The sequence below is a fragment of the Theobroma cacao genome, chromosome 1 (assembly GCF_000208745.1).
Source record: "Theobroma cacao cultivar B97-61/B2 chromosome 1, Criollo_cocoa_genome_V2, whole genome shotgun sequence".
Classification (NCBI taxonomy): Eukaryota; Viridiplantae; Streptophyta; class Magnoliopsida; order Malvales; family Malvaceae; genus Theobroma; species Theobroma cacao.
Window position 1 is genome coordinate 30,387,647 of NC_030850.1, and position 23,427 is coordinate 30,411,073.

General features: G+C 37.7%; 5 protein-coding genes and 1 non-coding gene across 8 annotated transcripts; 1 reads left to right on the forward strand and 5 right to left on the reverse strand.

Annotated features, from left to right (window-relative positions):
- LOC18613447 (protein tas) lies at positions 305-5,212 on the reverse strand. Of its 3 annotated transcripts, none has more exons than XM_007050681.2 (12): positions 5,008-5,212; positions 4,809-4,908; positions 4,570-4,678; positions 3,868-3,956; positions 3,046-3,102; positions 2,730-2,838; positions 2,563-2,652; positions 2,385-2,449; positions 1,829-1,932; positions 1,667-1,731; positions 1,214-1,268; positions 305-767 (listed from the first exon to the last, which is right to left on the reverse strand). In XM_007050681.2, exons 1-12 carry the CDS (start codon positions 5,063-5,065, stop codon positions 607-609), a joined length of 1,062 nt encoding a protein of 353 aa, XP_007050743.2. In that variant the 5' UTR covers positions 5,066-5,212; the 3' UTR covers positions 305-606. The 3 variants fall into 3 exon arrangements, with proteins under 3 accessions (XP_007050743.2, XP_007050744.2, XP_007050745.2); XM_007050682.2 differs by having other exon boundaries at positions 2,551-2,652; positions 5,008-5,211; XM_007050683.2 differs by lacking the exon at positions 3,046-3,102 and having other exon boundaries at positions 2,551-2,652; positions 5,008-5,210.
- Positions 5,226-5,298, reverse strand: TRNAA-UGC. Its single transcript has one exon. It is a non-coding gene; the product is annotated as a tRNA-Ala (tRNA).
- On the reverse strand, positions 5,527-6,489 carry LOC18613448 (histone H2AX). Its single transcript, XM_007050685.2, has 2 exons — positions 6,168-6,489; positions 5,527-6,010 (listed from the first exon to the last, which is right to left on the reverse strand). Exons 1-2 carry the CDS (start codon positions 6,363-6,365, stop codon positions 5,789-5,791), a joined length of 420 nt encoding a protein of 139 aa, XP_007050747.1. The 5' UTR covers positions 6,366-6,489; the 3' UTR covers positions 5,527-5,788.
- LOC18613449 (protein SLOW WALKER 1) lies at positions 6,690-8,640 on the forward strand. Its single transcript, XM_007050686.2, has one exon. The coding sequence runs from the start codon at positions 6,852-6,854 to the stop codon at positions 8,469-8,471; it is 1,620 nt and encodes a 539-aa protein (XP_007050748.2). The 5' UTR covers positions 6,690-6,851; the 3' UTR covers positions 8,472-8,640.
- Positions 9,069-19,305, reverse strand: LOC18613450 (sister-chromatid cohesion protein 3). Its single transcript, XM_007050687.2, has 22 exons — positions 18,974-19,305; positions 18,654-18,876; positions 18,234-18,346; positions 17,862-17,954; positions 17,301-17,464; positions 16,971-17,207; positions 16,717-16,861; positions 16,430-16,608; positions 16,172-16,317; positions 15,970-16,088; positions 15,195-15,368; positions 14,867-15,028; positions 14,578-14,778; positions 14,360-14,497; positions 14,068-14,271; positions 13,845-13,989; positions 13,484-13,590; positions 13,204-13,341; positions 10,924-11,186; positions 10,702-10,826; positions 10,189-10,503; positions 9,069-9,414 (listed from the first exon to the last, which is right to left on the reverse strand). Exons 1-21 carry the CDS (start codon positions 19,019-19,021, stop codon positions 10,190-10,192), a joined length of 3,438 nt encoding a protein of 1,145 aa, XP_007050749.2. The 5' UTR covers positions 19,022-19,305; the 3' UTR covers positions 9,069-9,414; position 10,189.
- On the reverse strand, positions 19,907-23,008 carry LOC18613451 (NPL4-like protein 1). The gene is made up of 2 exons (XM_007050688.2): positions 21,838-23,008; positions 19,907-20,488 (listed from the first exon to the last, which is right to left on the reverse strand). Exons 1-2 carry the CDS (start codon positions 22,819-22,821, stop codon positions 20,234-20,236), a joined length of 1,239 nt encoding a protein of 412 aa, XP_007050750.2. The 5' UTR covers positions 22,822-23,008; the 3' UTR covers positions 19,907-20,233.

The following is a 23,427-nucleotide window of genomic DNA, read 5'->3' on the forward strand; positions in this document are numbered from 1 at the left end:
GATGACTTTCCACTCCTTCAACGTTCAACCTTTGAAACGACAAGAACGACCCCAGTAATAAACTGGGAATAAAGTAACCATTTTGGGACCCAGCACCATTGACCCGTCGCCTTTCGAATCCGAGCCCATATTCGGACGTGACACTCGAATTCCCCAAGGGCCCAAATTCCAAAATTTTGTCGCTTTCTAGTCCTAATTCATTTTCTATCCCTGAGGCAGGAAGATCGCACATCACGGACATGGACCAATAAACAAGGCAGGCAACATGCTCAAAACATGGCAAAGTCACCCTCTTAAAGAGTTATACCGAAGAGCAAATCATTCAATTCCACGGTAAGTTAAGCATCAGCACATGCTTTCCATATAAAATTGCTGTCAGCTTACAGCCCAACACATTATAAGGTTGAGTGAAATGCCAGCTTGATCTTGTTCGCAGTTCATCAGGTATATTTATAGACGAAGAACTAAAGTCTAAATCTGCCTTTGAAACATCGCCTCTTGAATTGGTCTTACCTGGCTATGACAGCAGCATGCGTATTGTTCTAGCTAATTTCAAAACTTCCATATCAGGAAGAAATTACAACATGTCAAATTGTCAAATATTGATCAGGGACATGGATTTGGAAACTTAGCATGAACTTTGTTGATGTCTGCAATAATATCAGATGTGAGCTCAACATTGCATGCACTGATTACCTCCTGAAGCTGCAATGGTTTGGTCACTCCAAATACAGCACTTGCAACCAGAGGATGGCTCAAGACAAAGGCTGCCGCAAACGATTTGAGAAAAGAAAAAGTTTTAGAGGCAACACAAAAACAGAAAATCAAGAGTAAGAATCAGAAATGATTTAACGCATTAAGGTATTAACAGATCAAAGCTCTCCACAAAGAAAAAAGAAGACAGCTCAATACCATGTTCAAATCCTTTGCACTCAAGTGTACATGTGTAAACTCATATATCCAAGGCATTCCAACCTTAAAACCATAACTGGCCTTAAATCTCCAATTTTTGAGATTTGTTTTGAAACCTAAGGCAGCAAGGATGAAAACTTCATATCCAATTTAACCACACGTTTCGGAATCATTAAGGATCCTCAAATTTTAAAGCATGTTATACTCGCAGCTTTTACCAACTAATGGGTATATGTGAAAATTACTTGGAAATATGGAGAGGAAATATCATTATGTGTATGCATGTCTACACATTACATACCAATTGCAAGAGATACAGGATGAAGACCATATTTTTTTGCAATACCAAGATATTCCTGCAAAGACAGGTAGGTAGATGGAATTAAAAATGTCAATTTTATTCAAATGCATTAAGCATCAACAGAGATGTTTTGCATGTAAAAGTAAAGTTTTACTCTTGACAAAGACAACAAGCTGTGAGCAAAAAGCTTTCCACATCAAACAATTATGCTTTTGTGACCAAACATACCAGTATGCCAAGCATCGTCCACAGGTACTCTCACTCACAGATTATTACTTTGGACCATTCTTCAACATCTTTCTTGATAGGTGTCCTCCATTAAACCCATTTTAAATTAATCATCATACAAAAACTCAGTAGAAAATGCATAAACAGATTCCTTTTTCCCACTCAAATTGAGAAAGAGTGCCACAGAATAATGTCTAGGTTCAGAACTGACAATGATTTGCTTACCATCATAGCTGCTTTTAACATGTTTCTGGTCAGGTTGTATCGGGATTCCCCTTCTGAGTATCTCCCTACAAAGCAGAAATGAGATTTAAAAAATAAAAAGCTCAATGGTAATTTGGAGGAATCCAAAACAATGGATTATAAATCAGAGAGTTGGTAATCAACCTCTGAAAAGATTTAACCGAGCATCAGGGGGACCACCATCAGAAGCGAAATATTTCCCTGAAAGTATGCCCATTGCAAGTGGGCTGTAGCCCAACAAGTTGATCCTATAAAATATTGAATGTGTAACAAAGAACTAAACAAGTGAGTGAAACAAACTAAAGAGTAAACAAAAGTAACTTCCATAGAATTTTCAGAAACCCAAACTCTTAACTTTTTAGCAGAGAATGTTATAAGTATACATGTCTTCTGCATGATGAGCAAAAATGAAAGAATTCTATAACACTTCATCAAGGAGAAGCAGCTGTAGGTCCCTTTTGTCAGAGACATATTACTGCAGAGGTAAATTCTGTATTTGTAATAATACATCCTATTCAGAATGACAATTTTAATTATATATAAGAAAACTATGGTGCAAGAACATAATATCATAACTTATTCATATCAATTCCACTATATTCCAGAGATTGGCAATTCAAATTTTAATCATGATTCTCTACATGATGAATTAAATTTCATCTACTCTTCTCAATTTATATACTTAAAACTTTCAGTATACCTCTCATGATGACAGCACTCAGCCATTCCAGAGTCAAAAGTTCGGCAGAGCAAGCTGTATGAATTCTGTAATAAAGAATATAAGCTCTTTATCAGCCTCAACATAGATAAAGCAGCGAGAGAGACAGAGAGGATGTATTGCTTTTAACCAGAAAAGCACAGACAACCTGCACGCATACTATCTTAGGGCAGTGAGCATTTCTTTCTGCACAATGAAGGAACTTCATGACACCATATGGCGTTTCATTACTGAGTCCAATGTATCTGATCTGCAAGTCAAAACAACTGTTTTACTAAATTTTGATCTGCGAGAGTGTAGAGGCAAAACACATTATATATCACTTACCTTACCAGCATCAACAGCTCTGCCAAGAGCATCAAGTTGTTCCTCTATATGGACAGAAGAGAACTGTCGGACCGGATCATACTCAGTTTCCCCAAACATAGGAACATAGCTGTAGAAACAGCCATAAATCACTTTAAAATGATGTTTTTGTGCTACAGAGAAAGCAACAGAAAAGAAAAATAAACTAAATATATGAGACAATATCTAATTAAGTTATTTGTCTCTTTCTCTGTTTACATCATAGTTTGTCTCAAATTGGCAACTCGACAACCCCAACCCCAGGGAAATAAATGAAGGATAAGATCTACATACAAACCGATCAGGCCAGTGGATTTGATAAAGATCAATGTAATCCATTTGCAGACGCTTTAAACTGCAAAACTCAAACATGATGTCATTAGAGTAAAAAAGAATAAGCACACACACACTTACACACATCATTTTACTAGAAATCAATTTGTTGTGATATGGTTAGTGCTCGTGCACACACACACACACACACACATTCACATCATTACACCAGAAATAGATATATATAGTAGTTATCTGCACTCATGGTAAAACCAAATGATGTTGATTAAGTTAGATAATAGTTTTCTCAGTAACTCCAGTTGTACCAGTATTTACTATTTATTCAACCTACAAAAGCAGAGAGTAAATGTAATTTCAAAATTCTACAATCAGTTATTGCAAGCCAAATTCAGAGAGGTATATTTGCAACTGATAAACTATGAGTCTATTACTACAAGTTATTGATTCAGTCACTAAAAGTTTGACGATCCAAAGTACCAAAAGCTATTGATTGAAGGAAACAAGTTACATCCTATGAAAAAAGGCCAAGAAAACCAGATTCAGAGGTAATTTGCAACTATTATAAAATAATCATAATTTATAGATTCGGTCAGCAAAAGGTTCACTATTCAGAATACCAAAAGCATTGTTCAAGGAAACAAGAATCACATACTTTTAAGACTGGGCCTAAAAGGGTAAGTCAACATGCGAGGACAATCAAGAATTAGCAAGAGAATTCCCCTTGATACAAGTGATAATGAAATTATACAGAGCAGGTTAGCATTAAACATAATAATGCACTAAATAAACGGGTGATGATATAGCAATCATAATATCTGGAACTGACCTGTTATCTACAGCCTCAGTAATATTCCTGGCATCTAAACATTTTGGCCCATCTCTAATCCAGCTCATTTGCCCAGATGGCCCAGAAACCTATCTCATAAACCACTTATTATGATCAATATTCAATGCAAAACTTTTGAATGTGTGGAAAAGATTAATAGATTGACAGATTTACACCATTAGGAAAATACTTCAAAAATTATATTTCCCACGTAATGAGAATCATCAAAAGTCCACACAATCAATGCTATACACTTAACAACTAACTCACCACGGTTCTGATCAACAGATTAAAATATATACTAGGAGCTCAGGAGGTGCCAAGCATAAAAAGACATCCTTTTTCAATTTGAAATTATTCAACAGTGTACATTATACTAGTGCCACATGCACAACCTCAGAATGAAAAGTGTCTATACATTAAAAAGATTTAGTCTCATGCAGATCCTGAATTCAAATTCTTCCAACTACTGTAACAAGTCTGATCCTGCAAATTTAACTAAAGGCCAAAACACATTAAACTGATATTCTTTTTCTTCTTTCCTTGCAAAGAGACCAAACTAATGCCCTATACAGATTTGGAGTGCACTCGCACTCAAATAAAGATTAAGTGAGATGGGTACAAATATCAAAATGGATACTAATCATCAGAAGACATCAACCAATAAGTTAAACATCTGACAAGGCAAGAAAGAAAACTCACCTTGGTGGCAATGACAACAAGATCACGGGAGATCTTCCTCTTTCTAACCCACTGGCCTAAGTATTCCTCACTCTTCCCTTGAGTCTCAGCACGCTGAGGAACTGGATACCTAAAGTTCCAAAACAGAATATGAAAATAAAATTATCATTGCTTAGGCTTGTGGTGTTAAACATATAATAGAAACCAAAAGAAAGCCACAACCCAGAATGGGTTTGAGATAAGTGGGGGGAAAATTGTACATTTCGGCAGAGTCGAAGAAGTTGATTCCGGTGCCAAAAGCTTGATCGAGAAGACGAAAGGACTGAGGAAGAGAGTTCTGCTGGCCAAAAGTCATTGTTCCTAAAGGACAAAACCCAGAGAGATAGAGAGAGGATTAGAGCATTCAATTTGCGGGATTTCGCAGACATGAGACAGCTGACAGTATAATGATGGACAAACCTAAACAAAGCCTTGAAACTTTCAAATTAGGAGAAAGGTTGAACAAAGGAACGGACATTCCTATTAGCGTAAAGCAAAACCTAGAGAAAAATAGCGGGAGACTTCTCCGTCTTATCAGGTATGGGAAGATAATGGACACTTCCAGGCTCTGCTACCTTGTGGTCTTTTACTGCAGGTTTCTATACCGGATAACAATAAGCAAAAAGGAAAAAAGTACTTGGAGATGCAGGGGATCGAACCCTGTACCTCTCGCATGCAAAGCGAGCGCTCTACCATTTGAGCTACATCCCCATTTGACAAGAGTTTTCAAAACAAACATGTTGTACTTTAATAGTCAGCAACAAGCTTTCCCAGACCCAGTAAATCAAAATTGATATCGAAGAACCGGACAATCCAACCACTTTAAAAACCAGAACTATCAAAGCAATGGTAAGTTACACTTAACTTGAAAGAAAAATTAGTGTTGCATAGCAAGAAAATTAGTGCAAAGCAGAAATGGTATGGAAAAAGGTGCTCATCTGACCAGAAAAAAGACCCAACTTCCTCAGACATTTCGTAGGATGAAATGTCTTGTACTTATATTATTATATTCATTTGATTCTAAGAAAGAGAAGTAGCATTTCAATTCGCCGAACCTATATTCACCCAAAGCAAAACCACCCTAAATTTAGGATTTACAAAGATCAATTGAAAGTTCAAAAAACAGCCCATCGAAAACAATTCGATCCTTTAACATTTTATCCAAAACAAGGAGACTCTCTCACACTCCAAAAAATAGTCTCTAAAATTCTTGTGATGCCGATCCAATATCACCCTTCCCTTTACCAATCTTCTTCGGCAACAGATTCTGATGAATGTTCGGTAAAACGCCTCCATTAGCAATCGTTACAGTCCCCAAAAGCTTGCTCAACTCTTCATCGTTCCTTACCGCCAGTTGTATGTGCCTTGGTACGATTCGATTCTTCTTGTTGTCCCTAGCTGCATTTCCAGCAAGTTCAAGAACCTGCATTATCAAAGCAAGAGAAAATTTTACCTTTTCTAAGTTTTACCATCATACAGTCTAATTCATCCTAACTGCGTAAATTAAAGGTCAGACATTATCAAAGTAACTAAAAACAAATTCAGATCAAGCCAATGCAAAAAAGGAGAAGGGAAGCCACCTCAGCCGCAAGGTATTCAAGGACGGCGGAGAGGTAGACGGGGGCGCCGGCGCCGACGCGATCGGCGTATTTCCCGGCTTTAAGGAATCGGGCGATGCGGCCAACGGGGAACTGGAGGCCAGCTTTCTGAGATCTGGAAACAGATTTGGAGGATTTAGGCTTGCCTCTGCCTCCCTTTGTTGATCCCGTTGAGCTCATCTTCTTTTGAAACCCTAAATTGTTAGTTTGGCAGAAAATGGAGAGTTCGTGGCGATCAATGAGGAAGACGTGGGAATGAGGGAGTTTATAAAGTGAGTGGGAAGCTGGCTTGCGAGAGAGGCAGTTGAGTTTTATTGGTTCAGGGGTGAAAGCCACGGATTGCCAGCGTGGAACTAAAATACCTGATTTTTTTTCCCTTATTTTTCCAACTTTCCTATAATCGGCCGCCTTGGTTTAATGAAAAACGCCCGTGGGCTCAAAATAATTACTATTATTATTATAACACTATGTTGAATGAAAACTTTTTAATACTAGTGTTCGCGTTCGGAATGGCCAGGTGGCTTTACAAAGCAAAATTATTCCTTCTTTTTCCTTGAGCGCACCGTTTTATTGCAGCAAAGTGTAACCCTAAAACCCCAGAAACCCAAAACCCTAAACACTGCAAAAACCTCCAGTTTGCAGCGAAAATCTCCACCCCCAACAGAAATGGCGGAAATCAGACCAGAGCAACAAACAACAACAATCTCGAAAACCTTCCTGATCAAACCAAAACTAAAACCTAAACCAAGAACCCAATCCCAAACCCCAGAATCCAAGTACTGGTCTTCTTTCAAATCAACTCAAATCCCAAGGCTCATCTCCTCAATCTCTTCCCTCTCCTTTTCCCCTTCCCCTCCCCACATTTTTGCCGCTGCCCACTCCACTTCCCTATCTCTCTTCTCCCCTCTCTCCCTCTCCCACGACGACGTTTCACCCTCCTCCGCCATCTCCTCCTTCACCGACATCGTTTCCTCTCTTTCCTTCCGTCTCGACGGCCTCCTCTTAGCCGCTTCCGACTTCTCCGGTCTCATCCAAGTCTTCGATGTCAAAACCCGGACCCCACTTCGTCGCCTCCGGTCCCATATCCGTCCGGTTCGTTTCGTCAAGTACCCCGTTCTTGATAAGCTCCATTTACTCTCCGGCGGCGAGGATGCTGTCGTTAAATTCTGGGATGTTGCTGGGGAAAGCGTGGTTTTGGACTTGATGGGTCATAAGGATTATGTACAGTGCGGTGATTGTAGTCCGGTAAGTGCTGATATGTTTATAACAGGTTCTTATGATCATACTGTTAAGGTTTGGGATGTAAGAGTCGAGAATTCGAGGTCAGTTTTGGAAGTGAATCATGGGAAGCCGGTGGAAGATGTTATTTATTTGCCTTCTGGTGGATTAATTGCAACTGCCGGTGGGAATTCAGTGAAGATTTGGGATTTGATTGGAGGAGGGAGGATGGTTTATTCTATGGAGAGTCATAATAAAACTGTTACTTCAATTTGTGTAGGAAGAGTTGGGAAGGAAAATGGAGGGGGTGAGGCAATGGAGGATAGGATTTTGAGTGTTGGTTTAGATGGGTATATGAAGGTTTTTGATTATGGTAAGATGAAGATTACCCATTCCATGAGGTTCCCTGCTCCCCTTATGTCGGTTAGCTTTTCGCCTGATTGTAGGACTAGAGTGATTGGGTCATCAAATGGGATTATATTTGCAGGGAGAAGGAAGGGGAAGGAGAATGTGGAGAGTGGAGGGGGCGATCTTCTAGGTTTTGGGAGCATAGCGGAGCCAGGCAGACGGGTTTTGAAGCCTACATACTTTAGGTATTTTCATAGAGGGCAGAGTGAGAAGCCAGCGGAGGGGGATTATCTAGTAATGAGAACTAAGAAGGTGAAATTGGCAGAGCATGATAAGTTGCTGAAGAAGTTCAGGCATAAGGATGCACTGGTTTCGGTGTTGGGTAGGAAGAACCCGGAGAATGTGGTTGCTGTAATGGAGGAGTTGGTAGCAAGGAAAAAGTTATTGAAATGCGTCTCGAATTTGGACGCGGAGGAGCTAGGCTTGTTGTTAATGTTTCTGCATAAACATGCAACCATGCCAAGGTATTCTGGTTTGTTGATGGGGTTGACACAGAAGGTTATTGAGATGAGGGCTGAAGATATCAGAAGTTCGGATGCGTTGAAGGGTCATATTAGAAATCTTAAGCGATCAATTGAGGAAGAAATAAGGATACAGCACTCACTGCTAGAAATACAGGGTATAATCTCTCCTTTATTAAGGATTGCTGGAAGAACATAAAAAATTTATTAGCTTGTTGCCATTTTGTAGTTTTTCTATTACTTGCTTCACAGGCTTGAGGATTTTTCGTGATGAGAGAAGCCCCTCAAATTTTTAATCTTTGTTTAACGTGTTATTGAAGGAAATTAAGCTACCGTGCTTAGAAATATCATATCAGTTTTTCCCCTTATGCAAATTTTTAAGCACTTCTCTTTAGTTATTCTGTTATACCTGCGCCATGCCACCATGGTTGATGACCAACCTTGTAGACACTGTTAAATTCAAATTGGGTTTCCGGCAGTGCCATTGATAGATACCATTTTGAGAAACATCTTTATGTGAATTGGTGATGTAGTTTTGTTCCATTTGTAAGGTTTGGTTTTTCAGCTTTAGTGAGCCAGCCATGAATTGCACTCATCAAGGTTATAGGTTGTCTTATTTGATTCTTAATAGGAATTACATACAATGATTACTCTTTAAATAGCCGTTTAACTGGATTTAGACTTCAATTTTCAAATCTGATGACAATAGGAATGAATTATTTTTCATGCAAGTATTACATGGATAAACGCATCATTAGGTCAAAATTTTTTCAATGTAGCAGTTCTCATGGTTGGAGATTTGAAAACTGGGCTGCTCCAGCTTCTGCATATGCTTGTCATAAAATTTGGAGACCGGTAATTACCTTTGTATGAAACATAATGGTTACAGTCAGCCGCGGAGCAATGACCCATTTCGCCATGCTATGCAAGTTCACTACTACCAAAGGCGGTGAAAGCCAGATGACAAGAAATGTGAATCTCTTCATTATATACAGCATACAAGGATTAATTAAGGCAGGGGGTGTTGGATATTGAAGCTCTGCTAAATAAAGGAAAATTCTAACAGGCGGGGCATTATGAAGTGTAGATACACTGATCGGTTACAAGATCAGCTACACCTAGTTTGTTCTAGTTGGATGTCCCTGCAAGATCAAAATCAAAGTAATCAATTTAGCACATGAAGAAGTTGCCATACCCAATCCCACAAGCATTAATTTCCTATTAAAAGTGAAAAATATAAACCCTCTTGTCAAGGAACGTGTTCAAAAAACACACTCGTCAACTTATGAAATAGGATACAAACATCCATAAAAAGTCAAGTCAATATTATGAAAAGTTTTCCCCTTTATTACTTTTTTAATCAAATGCCAAAGAGAAAAACAAAAAGCTTTTCCTATGCTCCAATTTCTATACCAAAGAATATATCAGGTCTTAATAACAAGCTAACAATAGATCATGGCCAAAATAAATAACCTATGTCAAGCATTAACCATGTAGGATATTTAATGCAAACAGAAGATAACCAACAGACGCCTAAGTGTGACTGATTAAGTTTTACATTGATAAGCTGGAAAACTAGCTTTGAGTTTAAGGCCATATTTCAAATGCTCAAGGTTGGAAAGCACTTAAATGTAGTCATACACAAGTACGGTTGGGGCAAACAGCCTAAACTGGCATTTTCTAACAGAAACTGAAATTTCAGGACCAACTTGCACGCCAGACTTCATAAATCCCCAAGTTATGGTGTCCTTTATCATTGTTGATAGTCAATAATAGATAGAAGCAGGGGCCCAACAACGATTTTTAAACAACACAAGCAAAGCATTTGAAGTCGACACTTCATCTTCTAAATTCTTGTCTTAGCCAAAAGACCAATTTTCAAATCATGCACGGAAACTAGAAAAAGCATTTCATACCTCACATCCTTGAAGCAGCTAAATTATCTGTAGCTCTTCCAGAAGCTCCAGCCCTTGAATGGCCTCTGTTTTCTTCTCTTGAGACTCGTAATGACCTCAACTTAGATGAGGACTTAAGTGAATGTATCAAAGGAGCATCATCCTCTTCCTCCTCAACTTCCTTATCTCCCTCACCTTGAGCATTCTCTTGGTCTGATGTGCTAATTGAATCCTCTTCTTCACTTGAACTGTGCTCGTCAAAAAGTCTCTTCCCCTCAATATTTCGCCGCTTCCGAGGACGACCCCTACGTCTTGCAGTAATCAGTTCCTTCTCATCTGCAATTCATACCAGCTTAATTAGGTCTTGAATCAAAATCTAAAGAACAGTCTCTTACTCAAAAATGATGATATGATCTGGTAAAAGGAAAAACTATTTGTTAGAAGAAAACTGCACTGCTTGGGAACATGCAATTAAAATTTCTCACTTCACATACAAAAGAACCACGGAATGATTGAAGTGAAATTCACTGGTACCTTGAATCCCTTCAGTCTTTGCACACTTCTCTTGCAAACTATCATAAAAGGTATTATAGGGGCGCCACCCACTTGGATCCTCATCTGTATTTACATACTCGGTCCGCTTCTGGACATCCTTCAGACTACAAAGTAATAAAATATTAAGTGATGCACAATGGTCAATCCCCGTCTAAAGCATGAAATAGAATAATTTTACATGGCATCAGAGAGATTTATTACATGTCTCGGATATCAGGCAAAGAAAGTCTTGATGCAAAATGAAGCACAGAAGCCTCCAGAAAAGACAGCTGTTTTGGAGCATCTTCAAAGGCATGCTCGATGCCTTCCTTAACAATCTTTAAAATCTCTGGTCTGTGCTTGTTCCGAGCAGCACCAATGAACATTCCAGCAAGCCGAGCAGCCAGGTTCTTACATTCCTGAAAAGACTGGCTCTTTAGGGATACATCATCACTTTTGGTACATTCAACATGTCGATGGTAGGCCTGGTAAAATAAACAAAATGGGTTCAACTATTAGAGGGGATATACAAATGGAGGCTAGCACATATCAACTATTACCGATGCTTCTCCCACATGTCAATTGTAGGCCAGCTCAAAAAGTATAATTCTAGCCTTCTATAATCTACATGCCACTCCTGCAAACTCTGAAGAACAGATCTTTGATTTGAAGTGGACAAGACTCAAAGCCCAAGAAATAACTTTACTAATTTCATTCCATTTTAGTTAATTTCAATAAACACGACAAAATTATTCTTAAAATAGTGCAAACTCTTTTGCATGTGAATATAGTCTCACACAACCTATACAAAGAAGCACTTTCAGCCATTACTCCCAACAAGTGGCAGGTCATTGATGTTTGATTCACGGCTGTGAAAAGAAGAAACAGCTTTGTTTGTCCTCTCACTTTTTTTTTTTTAATTGCAAGAAGGTTGGTCAGTCAGCTTTGATGCAGAATCTCAGGACTTATAATCAACCCTAGTAAGAAATTCCCCCTTCATGAGGTACATGAGGTTGGTGCACGAACTAGAGAAGAAAAATAAAGAATTTCTAGCTGTAAATAAGTATGCAAGTAAATCACATGATTTATAATCAATCCTATTAAGATATCCCCCTTCACTACATACACGAGGTTAATGCATGAACTTATGAAGATAAAGGCATAATACCCAAATAAGCCCTACAACTTGACTGAAAAGAGGAAATAAGCCCTCTTATCTTTTATTTTGAGAAATTAAGGCTATAAATTCCTATTTCATCATAATTGTATAATTGAATCAGCAAATGGGTGAAAAGAAGTCCAAAGTAGCTAATTGGGTTTGCTATCTGGCATTGGTGGCAAGCATTTGGCATTGTTTAATGAGAGAAAAATATCGTATGGAAATTAAAGTAATTTTAATTATGTTTAGCTGGCAAAAACAAGAATTACTGAATTATAAAAGCACAAGGAAAGAAATCTGAAGAAAGGAAAACAAAAACGAAAAAGAGAAGAAAGGAGAATTGTTTGAAGAGAATCTGCAATACTGCAAGGCACAAATACAACTAAAGGGATCTTCAATTTATTGGCACATTGGAATTCAAGTACAATAAGGCGAAGAACCAAAACCAGAACAGGAACAAGAAGGCACTTAAGACTTTTTAATTCGTGTAGCAGAGAAGATAAAGGAAATTGATTAGAGTTTATTAACTTGCACAATTAGAATATCCTTCTTGAAATAAAAGAGTTGAGCCCCATAAAAAGGGTGAAATTATGCCGCATGATATTTCTTGGGTAACAATCAGTCTAGAATGCTTTGTGCTTGGACATTCAGAGAAGATATAAACAAGCCCTTTCCTAGGTCAAACCATCCATTGCAACCTAAAGCTTGGAGTCTAATGATCTGGGATGATGATGTGCTGCGAATCTTAAATTTCTGACCAACTCAGGTTTGTTCTCTTCTCTTTCTTCTATCTTCATAAATTTTGAAACTCCACCACAACTTTCTTTCTTCTCTCCTTTTTTCAAATTTCTTTTCTCCATTGAATGAAAAACTTAACCCCTTTTTCTCCCTCTGAAGTTAATCCTTTTTCTTTATATTTGAATCTTACCAGGATTACTAAAATACCATCTACTTGAGTATTTACTATCCATCTCATCCAAATAAATCCAGGTCAATGTTTTCTATTTCCAACATCAGCCAGCCAAGCAACCATTAACGAATTATTCTATATTCTGTTATGTTTTAAGGCCTCTTTACAATGAAATAGGAGTTTAGCCCTAATTTCAAGCAATAAAAGATAAAGGCCTTATTTCCAAATTTTGTGAAGATTGAGGGATTATTTGGGTATTATGCCTGAGGGAAAATCAAGAAAATTCCAGTAGTAAATTAGCATGCAAGTAGATATTTTTCAAAAGACACGTTGGCATTTACCCATATTGCAAATGAAAGAAATTGTAGATAGCACATGAGCTGTGGCATCATTGACGAGATTTCACCATAATAATTGAAGTCATGAATTTTACCGTTTTCAATGCTCCTAGAAAGACGACGGAGACATCATCGTCTTTTTTCCTCAGAACTGTGATCAGACTCTTTACAATCTCTGCAATGCCAGCTCCATGCATCACAAAATGAGAAATTATCTCTGGAGCAAGATAATCCTGCAGTGGAATTGGTTTTTGACTAAGTTTTCTTAAGAAAGAAAAGCAACAGTATTGCAAGCAAATTACCATAAGCAAACTTCATAAGTAATTTTCCCAGAATGCAAGAAGTAGCACGTCAAATTCTACAGCACACACTGACCTTTGGAACTGTATCACTAGCAATTAACTTTGCAGCAGCAATCATGACTGCATCTCTATTTGTCTCCTCGATATACTCTTTGTTAACATCTTCATCTTCTGTCTCATCTGCAATACACGTGCAAGGCGTCACTAAAATTTGCAAATAAATAGCAATGTGAAGTTTGATATAAATTCTCATCAAAGCATCCAACCAACACCCAAAGGGTGTTCGTAAACAAAAGGGCAGAGAGCACATAACAGTTACTTGGCTCCAGTTTGATGCCACTATTATGCTTTGCGCAGATGGTGACTGCCCCATTACCAGCAATTTAAGTATTTCAAAAATTGAGCTCAGAAAGAGAAATGAAAAAAATCATCACCTGAAATATTGAGCTGTAGCTCACAAAGCCTCCAAAACTTGTAAAGAATAGAGACATCTGGACAATATCCTAATCTTTCAAGTTTGGTTGGCGAAAAATTAGTGTTCCTAAACAGACACCAAACATCTGCTAGTATAGTACACACCTGTGTCATTACATAAACTTCATTAGAGAAAAGTCTTCTGGATTAAAAAAAGGACATATATTAAGGCAAAAGCATTACCCTGCAGGCTAGTTGATTTCCAGATTTGCCCCCTTCCCTAACTTCTGGAGGGGCATTGAGAAAGTACTCAAGTTCCTCCAACAAGGTATCTCGTTTAGACAGGAGAGAGGATAAGGATCCTTCAGTGACAGTTTCACTATTTATAATGGAGTGTAAAGACCAGGCCACATCCAAGTACATATTGAGCAGCAGAAAACTAACAACCTGCATGAGAATGAGCAGCAGTTAAGAACAAACGCAATGGTCAGAAAAGACAAATGAAAGATTTTTAGATTTTGTTCATTTCACTTACTTCATCATCCAAGTTTCTGAAGCTATGCAAGATTGTGATACTATCTCCATATAAGCTTTCAATTGATACAGGCCTTGACAATTGAAGCTCATATAATCTTTTTAAATTTACAAAAAGAGAATACTCATCCTCACCATCCTGCAAATTTAAAACTTGTCAACTTTATACATATGTCAACAAGGCCACAATCAAGACAAAAGGCTCAGATGGAAACATACAATCACTTCTTTAATTGCAGATTTAAGTTTATCAAGAAGCTCATCTTCAAGATCTTTTAGTTTGTTACGAGCAAAATCTTGCAGCTCTCCTCGACTTTCAGTGGAACAGAATTTAATAGCCTTCACACAAGATCTCAATGCATCCTTCTCACCATGTTTGAAAAATGCATCTTTGATGAGCTGAAGAACTGTTTTGAAACTCTGAAAGGGAAATCATATCAGTACTAACAATGAAAAAGGCATAAAAACTATCTAATAATTGGCACTAACAAGCAACTTTATCACCCACCTGCTCCTGTCTCTTCAGAGAATAAAGCTCAAGGTTCATATACACAATAATCTCAACCAATGATGAAATTTTTGCCTTGTCAGCCATGAATTTACGTAGAAGTAAAGGGTAGTTCTTCATCATGGCAACAGTTATATCACGCCTGTTGTTTTCAAATATTTCCTAATATTTAAGAAAAATATAATTTGAGTGTTAGTCTTCTTTGGGAGTGGCAACACAAAGCAGAGAAAATCACCATACTAGTAATGCAAAGAAACATAATATTGTAACTAAATCCTTGTATGAGCTGAGGAAGAGAATAAGGATAAGAAACAAAAAATTTAGATACTTTTTGAGCTTTATTGAAATATTGCTTGCGATTATCAGATGCAGGAACAATCCTCTCTCCAACAGCCTTTCTGACAGAAGCAAAGAGAAGTCTAGTAAGGTTTGTTGCATCTTCATCAGTTAGCTCAATTAATGGATTCTCATCCAAGAGCATGGAGATGATACACTTCCAATCCTGCAATCAAAATACAAATTACAATCCTTATTACCAAAGACGGTATATAGTTAAGGCATATCAATGTCATTTTGAATACCTTACACTTTTATTTATTGATGAGGTAATTGTTCCTCAGAAGTATGTAGGCCAGATTCATAGAGCTAGACGCGGAGGCAGAACTTGGAAGTACATTCCTAAGACATTCCAAATAACTAGTTTTTCTCTGTAAAGACTATCACAATCACTAATGGCATTTTAAAAGTTCAATATAGTTTACCTCGAACATTCACATGCACCAGAGGGACAAAAATGTCTTTGGAAAAGATAAATTCTTAAGGGTAAACATTCCTAGAACTTCGACTTTTTTGTTTATTTAATCATTAAGTGTTACTTCCATTTTTCTTCCTCACAAAAATTGCAAGCAACAAATACTATACCCAACCTTGCTTAATGCCACTCAACCCCATCTTAGGATGTACGTAAATTTCCAATTTATGCAGTATTTCCTCTCCTCCCCGACCTTTAACGGGTCAGATTGAGTAGGTACCAACCTTTATTCCAATACCTCACTTTCCCCAATCATGTCAAAGTCTCAAAATTTTTGAAAATTACTATATACCTTCATGGCCTTCATGTACTCCCAGACATCATCAATAACATATATACTTAAAATGGCATCTGTTGAAAACTCCCGTAGTATCTGCAACATTCTGCCAAGATGGATCTCACTGTCATTGCCTGCAAAGGATGTTGCCAAGAGCATTATTTGATATAATAGTTTATGAACAAAAGGATAATTAAATCTCAAGAAGATCCAAAACCTTTTGAGCCTGATTGGGAACTATTAAATTTTTGAGCAATTAAGTGATCATATACTAATTCTCCTATGGCACGCCTGATTTCTGGTGGATCATCAATAAGTAGATCATACAAAGGACCCAAGTCATCATCAGGTAAAAGCTGATGCCTGCAGAACAAAGAAAGATTCAATTTCAGTGGACAGACACCTCCATAAAACAAATTAAAAAAAAAAAGCAATAAAACAATGGAAAGATTCAAAAAAAAAAAAAATAGGCTACCTAAGTAATTGTTTTACAAGCCCTATGGCGCAGACAGCCACAGAAACATCAATGTCATCAGCAAGCTCAATCATCCGATTAGAAAATCTTTCAGTAAATAAACTAAGAGTTGGCACGTTATCCTCCACTTCATAGAGATTTTGCAATGCAAGGACAGCAGCTTTTCTTACACCAGCACTCTTTGAGCACAATAACATGAAAAGGAAAAATAGAGCACATTAGATTTATGGAGCAGTTAGTAAGAATAAAATCAAATATCAATTTATAACTCCATTAACAAATTGTACTTTGTCATTTAATGTCCATCCAAGATACTTTAAGTACAGATCCTGCAAGAACAATGAAGGATATGACAAAATCCAAACGCCCAGAGACTGTATGCATGACATCCTAATATTAGGATCGATGTCTCGGTATCGATGCACAAACAACCTTCAAAAAGCATCATGTAGAACATGTTAGATGAATAAAAACATAACTTTTATCAAACAGAAATTTATCAAGATGATACTTAAGTTGATAATCAAGTAAAAGATCCTACCCAGTGAAGATTTTGCGCATCATCTCATCCATCAGAAGTATCTGTTCATGAGTTGCCGATAACCTGTTATTTAGCGACTCCACACGAGGTCCGTCAGCTCGTTTCTTCCTTTCAGCATTTAACTGTCTCTGAGTAGTATCACGCTGTGCGGCAAGCCTTTTTGTGACAGAAATGAAAGATGTGACAAGTTGAAGACCCATCACTGATGCAACTTGACGGTAAACTCTTGGAGGGGTGCTGCTCAGTTTCAACACCAGGCAAACATAAATCATAATAAGTCACCTCATAAATGCAGCAAAAAGTAGTACTTCACAATGGTACTGTACTAACCATGACAGTGCAATTATATAGTCCATGCACTTGTCAAACAAATCCTTATCGAACAATGGCCCATTCTGGCACTCAACAACCAAATTGTCCCAGAATGAAACAAGATTCTCCTTGAAATTCCTGAATTCCTTCCTTTTTGAACTTTGGTAATCTTCAACTTCCCCCTGAAGTTTCACAGTTAATCCAACACAATGCACAGAAAGTTTCAGATGCTTAAGTTATTACGTCACCTAGAAACAGATGGCTATGAATTATTAACCAATGTGGTGTATAGAAAACATAGAAATAAGGATATGCTTTTAGAATTGAAAAAGGATTTACATATAGGTATTCTGTAAAATGTTAAGCCTAAATTAAGTAGCTTAAGTATAGAAAATATTCAAGTTATAAAGTTTCTTGGAAAAGAGAACTTAATATGTGCATTTTTTTTTTTTTTGAAAAGCCTTAATATGTGCATTTTACGTGGTCATAGAAAATATACTGCTGTATCGAGTGTTATTGGTGCAACCCCAAAATTGGAAACATCGCAAGATATAAAGAAAACAAGAAATCTGGGGATACTTTTCGAGCGAGGTTGACAAGAGCAACTACAACATCATCAACATCAGTCTCATCCAGAAACTCTTCCTTGATATAATACTTTGCTCCGCATGCCTGTGGAATCATAAATATTGGTTTCAGTCCAAAACTCCAATACTGAGAAAAAGGCATGCAGTTGAAATGTTCAAAGGAGGCAGTTTATTGGTTCAGAGAATTAAGAATGTATCAGGGTTAGTTGGGAATTTTCCCACTTGCGTTCAACATCTTATGTTTTTTGAGGACCTTAATTTAGTCTTATATTATTGTGGATAGTGAGCACTTTGTTGAAACTTAAATATTTTACTTGTTTCTTCAATCCCTGATAAGCATTTTTCATAGTTTTACAAAAATTACCTCAAAAAGCATCATCAAGAGTTCAACCATTGCAGGTTTTGGATTCTTCTCATATCGCTCCACCCAGCACTTAACAGCTTGAGGAATACGTTTACCATCACCTTTGATAACCTCTGAAGACAATCACATCACAGCAAGAAGATTAAAATGCCACAATCAACTATAAAAGTAACATCCCTAAATTGGATAGCCACAAGGAAGCTACTTTTCATAGCACAACATATAAAATACTACTACTTAAAAGGAGCAATTCTGAATTTTCAAAAAAAAAAAAAAAGGAGCAATTCTATGGCAAGAGTCAAATGTATAAACCTGTAGCCAACATGAACTAAGATCATAAGCCTCATATCTCTATACATCTTCAGTACAAACACATAAAATTAAAACATTCAACAAGAAAAGAGAATCAAAGTCAATTACCGATTAATCTCTCGTCAGTTGGGGCATCAGAAGTCCCCTCAGCAGCTCGATTTCGCTTAGCTTTAGGACGAATTTCTTCGAAATCATCGGGAGAACCCTCCCGCTCCTCTGGGTTGGGGCTCCCATCACTGGCATCGCTGCTCCTTTCTTGATTCTCCCTATCGTTGCCGTTTGCCTTGCTCGGTTCATCTCCAGCTCCCCGAGGTTGAACCCTAGCCCTTTTCTGCACACCCAATTTACAACAAAATTAGGTCAATTGATATACTACAAGTACGGATTTACATGCTTGGAGAGAGAGAGAGAGAGAGTAGAGGAATTACATAGCGGCGAGTGGTAATTTCGGAGGCTAGAGGCGCGTCGTCATCCATGACCTAGGATTTGAATTACTACTACGGAACTTGACCGGGAAATTGAAGTACAGCGAGAGAGAGAAGAAATGAAGATTTGCCCTAAGAAAGTTGGTCTGGACTAGCAGAAAGAGAGGGGTAAAATGAAATCTCCCGCCAAAGGAAATTCCAAAGTGTTAGAGACGTGAGATCTTACTGATTGAGGGTGAGGGTGATTGAGTGTGAGGACGTCATGGAGTCATATGATGATAACCAATGCACTGGATCAACTCGACGCTAACTGAAAAAGTGGCAATGTGTCTTATACCACGACCAGTAGAATGTAGATTATATATTAAAATAAATAAATAACCCACAATCTTCATTTATTATGTTAAGTCATTTAATAATCGAATTACTTTTTATTTACCCCTAGAATGTTAATTCTTTCAGATCATCTTAATACTATAATTTAAAACTCTAAAATACAACTATATTAACTTAATAAATATAACTGACTCAACTAATAAATAATAAGTAAAATAAATAATCAATATTGAAAAAAATTTGTGTCAGTAATAATTTTACAAGAAGAGTGCTATAAACACTTGTTAAGATTATATTAAGAAACAAGACTTAATTTATTATTTTTTTAATTTAATAGAGTAATATATAAATAAAAAATATTTTTAAAAATATTCGAAACCTTCTGTTTATGTATTAGTAATCAGATATTTTTTTTCAATGAATATAGCATAGTAGTAATTACTATTGAAAGGGTATGGAAAATAATTACTTGAAAATGTTTGGATAGAATATCAAAGTTTTCTTGTTAGATCATAAGACTGTTTTTTCTTTTGGCAATATAAGGGCCATCGCCTTCCATAGACACACCTAGCTCCACAGCAGCCATGGGGACAGTGAAAAGCACAAGAATCTTTAACCGTAAATTCACATCATAAATTTTATGTATCAAGTAACATTTTAAGTTTAAGATGAACGAATCATCAAACCGACTCAACCCACTTCCGCATAAAAGTAAAAATATGACCAATGGATCACTTTTCAGCTTGAATCCAAAGCACGAAGTTGGAGACTGCTAGGTAACACTGTCAAGGAAGAGGGCCCTCTGTACCACGGGAGGAATTGAAAACTGAGATTGCTGGTGAGTCTAGTAAGCAATGGCACAAAGTAATTTAATATAAATCATAAATATACAGTACATCCCATAAGCAAAGAAGCATCTAAGTAACATCAAGATGTGCTGGCCATGGACTCAATTAGGAGCTGATAACCTTCTGGCACTGCTGTCTGTGAGTCAACACACTCTGCCAGTGCAGGAACGTCAGAACCAAGGCCATGAGACTGGGCCAGAAACAGCAGCAAGTGAAAATCAGAAATCCTCTTCACAAATGGAAGACTCTTCGTCCTATCTAGATGACTCTTCAGTGCCGTCATTGCCGCATGGGTGTTCCGATTCTCAATGGGGAAGGTTGTGGAAAGAGGTCCCTGCATTAAAGTAAGAGTTATGAGTTCCAAAGTAAGTTCTAAAGTAGAAGCGAGGAAGATGAATCTGCAGACAATCAAAATTATATGTCCATAACTAAAAATCCACTAATAATGAAGAACACAATGATGAACACTTCAAAACTTTATACTTATAGGGCAGCAAGAAAAGAAAGATAATGGTTGGTGTTTGTTGGCTACAAAGAGACAAGCTTTGTGATCTTTTCTTGGGAAGCTGGAGGGGGTATCTCAGAGAGGTTATAAACCAGGGCTGTAACTGTCAGGCAAGGCTTCTTGACAGCATGTGGTGTGAAGATTGTGCATTTAAAATGCATGCAACCTAGAATTCATGGTTGTTTATCAAGCATTGAATCCAGCATCAACTCCATGCAATGCCACCAAGAAGGCCATACAATTCGTAAAGTTATCATGAACCGAGTAATCAAAGGGTATCAGACCATGTTGAGATTTCATCCAACAAATGCATTGCTTCTAGGAGTTGAATCAATTGGATGTAGACTCTAGAATTATAGAGGCTATCTATAGCAGATATCAGAAAAGAAACTACAAGATGGACTGGTTATCATGAACCAAGTAATCAATGGGTACCACCATGTTGAGATTTCATCCAACAAATGCATTGCTTCTAGGAGTTGAATTAATTGGATATTGACCCTAGAATTATAGACCCTGTTTTTGGCATCATCCCCTTAATTCTTCCCAGGTTTCACAAAAGCATCCTCTTAAGCTATAATCATTACATACAAATCTCAATCTACCTTCAGGATATGGTAAGAAATTCAAAAAATGAAAGAAAGATACAATAAACAACTCCATTGCGCACTGAAACTTCTCCCTTCAATCAGGAAGATGAGTGCACCTTTGCAACTCCCCCCTTCCATTCTAGGATACTTAATAACCACCTTTCTTGCTAAAAGTGTTTACTTAAGTGTCGCTTTTCATTAGCTTTATATGCTGCTTTCTTGTTCACACAAACTATGTATGCCAGGAATGCTACCAGTTGATAACATTTTGAATGCCCCCTCTCCCCCTATCCACATTCCTTTTTACTCGAGTTAAACTATTAATATCCAGCATTCTTTGCACTAGCTGTATCATCAGCACCCCCTCAGTAAAAACCAATTGAAAGCATCATTGACAAGATACAACTAAGCAAGCAATTCAACATTGTAAAATTATAGTGAGCAATGGTCTAAACTAACACCATGAATTATGCAAACCTCACAATTGAGGTTAATACGTCAATTAGAAACAACAACCGAATAATGGACACAAAACGATTCCACATCATGAACTGATTAAATCAGATAATGGATAAAAAAAGTACGCACCTGATGGTCGAAAATCTTAACAACCACCAAGAAGAAATCATTATCAACCTCCTTAACATCCTTCCCACCAACAACAACATCTTTCTTCATCTTCGAAAGTTTGGGATCATCATTCTCTCCAAACTCCGTAACAAACCACCCTTCCTTCAATAACTTAACACACATATCACTCATTTGAAAAGCCTCAAAATGCACATCCGCACCCCCATCTTCACTGGCTTCCAGCTTCACCACAACCGTTACCCACTCCTTCAGCCCACTCTCCGCATGAAGCTCCGCAGCCTGTAGGACCTCCTTGTTTGAAAAATTATAGTCCTTTTTGTCTTGCATTATCGTCTGCGTAAAGATAAACCCTACTCTCTTCCTCCCTAACCCTGCAGCGATGGCATCAACCAATTTCTCTTCTTCAGGATCCCTTAAAAGGATCAAATCGTCTTCCATTCCCTGCTGAGGTGGCTCGTAAATAAAATCAACTTCCACTCTACCTTCTTCCGTGACGTTGCCGTACATGAAGCCGCCGCGTTTGGAAGCGAACGCCAGCGTTTCGTTGACGTATCGTTGGAAAGCGTTAGCAGAATCGCGATCGAAGGAAACAGAGTCGCAGTGAGGGGATTCCTGGCGGGTGATCCTGGTTTGTTTTGCGATGAGGTCGTCCATGGTCATTTTACGGCCGAATGAGCCGGCGGGAGAAACGGCGGGGCCGCCACGGACGGTGCGTTCACCGTGATAGTAGAGAAACATAATGGAGCCGTGGGAGAGGTTTAGGGCAGAGAGTGGGGTGGAAGGGTCGGCCATGTCGGTGAAACGGAGGAGGTCGACGGGGGTTTTAGCTAAAAGAAGATTTTGATCGGTGGAAAGAGTTTGGTTCTGGATGGGGATTTGGAGTTGGGATTCAATTAGGGTTTTTAATTGGGAGATCGATATGTGAGGGCCGTCGACTTGGATCCGTTCGAGGCCGTCTCGGCTGCGTATTCTGAGCAGCATCTTGACACCGAGACGGTGGCGTTTGGATGGGTATAGAAGAGTTAATTGAGTTTTAGCTGAGACGGTGAGGAAAGATGGAATTCGTGGTATTCTTATAAGGGAGAAAGTAAGTGTTGGAGAGAACAAGTGCTTGGAGTGAAATAGTTTGGATTCTGATGAGTTGACAGCTCTTGTTTGGTGGATCGCTTGCTTTGGAAGAAGCCGAATAGGACACGAAAGATACAAAAGAGATTGCCTTTTACCTCAAAACGTCATCGTTGCGAACTCGTAAAGTCCAGAAGCTAAATCTATGCGGTTTGCTATTGCGAAATGTAGCGTGCGAAGGATCGGGGAAAAAAAAGTGCTTTTCCAGACTTGTTGTAATTGAATTTTTTGAATATTTGATATTTTTATGAAAAAATTGTTGTGGAAGTTAAAATGTTAGAAAAATAAAAAAAATTATATTTTTAATTGTTACAATGTATAAAAAATAAATTATCATGAAATTTAATTTAAGAAATATAATAAACAAATTTTAGAAAAATGCATTACTTTAAACTATAAATTAATATTTTTTTAAATGCACTAACTTTTTTTATTCAAAATATTTAAATAGTTAAAGGGATA

What these genes read in the sequence shown, in the direction of transcription:
- LOC18613450 (XM_007050687.2), bottom strand. Translation starts at nt 19,021, where the DNA reads ATGGATGACGACGCGCCTCTAGCCTCCGAAATTACCACTCGCCGCTAT. An exon ending in TCTTGATGATGCTTTTTGAG is followed by an intron (nt 17,955 to 18,233) that starts GTAATTTTTGTA and finishes ATGATTCCACAG; the next exon opens with GCATGCGGAGCAAAGTATTA. An exon ending in TCAGAAACTTGGATGATGAA is followed by an intron (nt 14,272 to 14,359) that starts GTAAGTGAAATG and finishes ATTCTCATGCAG; the next exon opens with GTTGTTAGTTTTCTGCTGCT.
- LOC18613451 (XM_007050688.2), bottom strand. Translation starts at nt 22,821, where the DNA reads ATGCTGCTCAGAATACGCAGCCGAGACGGCCTCGAACGGATCCAAGTC. An exon ending in TTAAGATTTTCGACCATCAG is followed by an intron (nt 20,489 to 21,837) that starts GTGCGTACTTTT and finishes ACTTTAATGCAG; the next exon opens with GGACCTCTTTCCACAACCTT.
- LOC18613448 (XM_007050685.2), bottom strand. Translation starts at nt 6,365, where the DNA reads ATGAGCTCAACGGGATCAACAAAGGGAGGCAGAGGCAAGCCTAAATCC. An exon ending in TTGAATACCTTGCGGCTGAG is followed by an intron (nt 6,011 to 6,167) that starts GTGGCTTCCCTT and finishes TTGATAATGCAG; the next exon opens with GTTCTTGAACTTGCTGGAAA.
- LOC18613449 (XM_007050686.2), top strand. Translation starts at nt 6,852, where the DNA reads ATGGCGGAAATCAGACCAGAGCAACAAACAACAACAATCTCGAAAACC.
- LOC18613447 (XM_007050682.2), bottom strand. Translation starts at nt 5,065, where the DNA reads ATGTCCGTTCCTTTGTTCAACCTTTCTCCTAATTTGAAAGTTTCAAGG. An exon ending in TCGGTTAAATCTTTTCAGAG is followed by an intron (nt 1,732 to 1,828) that starts GTTGATTACCAA and finishes TCTGCTTTGTAG; the next exon opens with GGAGATACTCAGAAGGGGAA. An exon ending in TCCTGTATCTCTTGCAATTG is followed by an intron (nt 768 to 1,213) that starts GTATGTAATGTG and finishes CGTTTGCGGCAG; the next exon opens with CCTTTGTCTTGAGCCATCCT.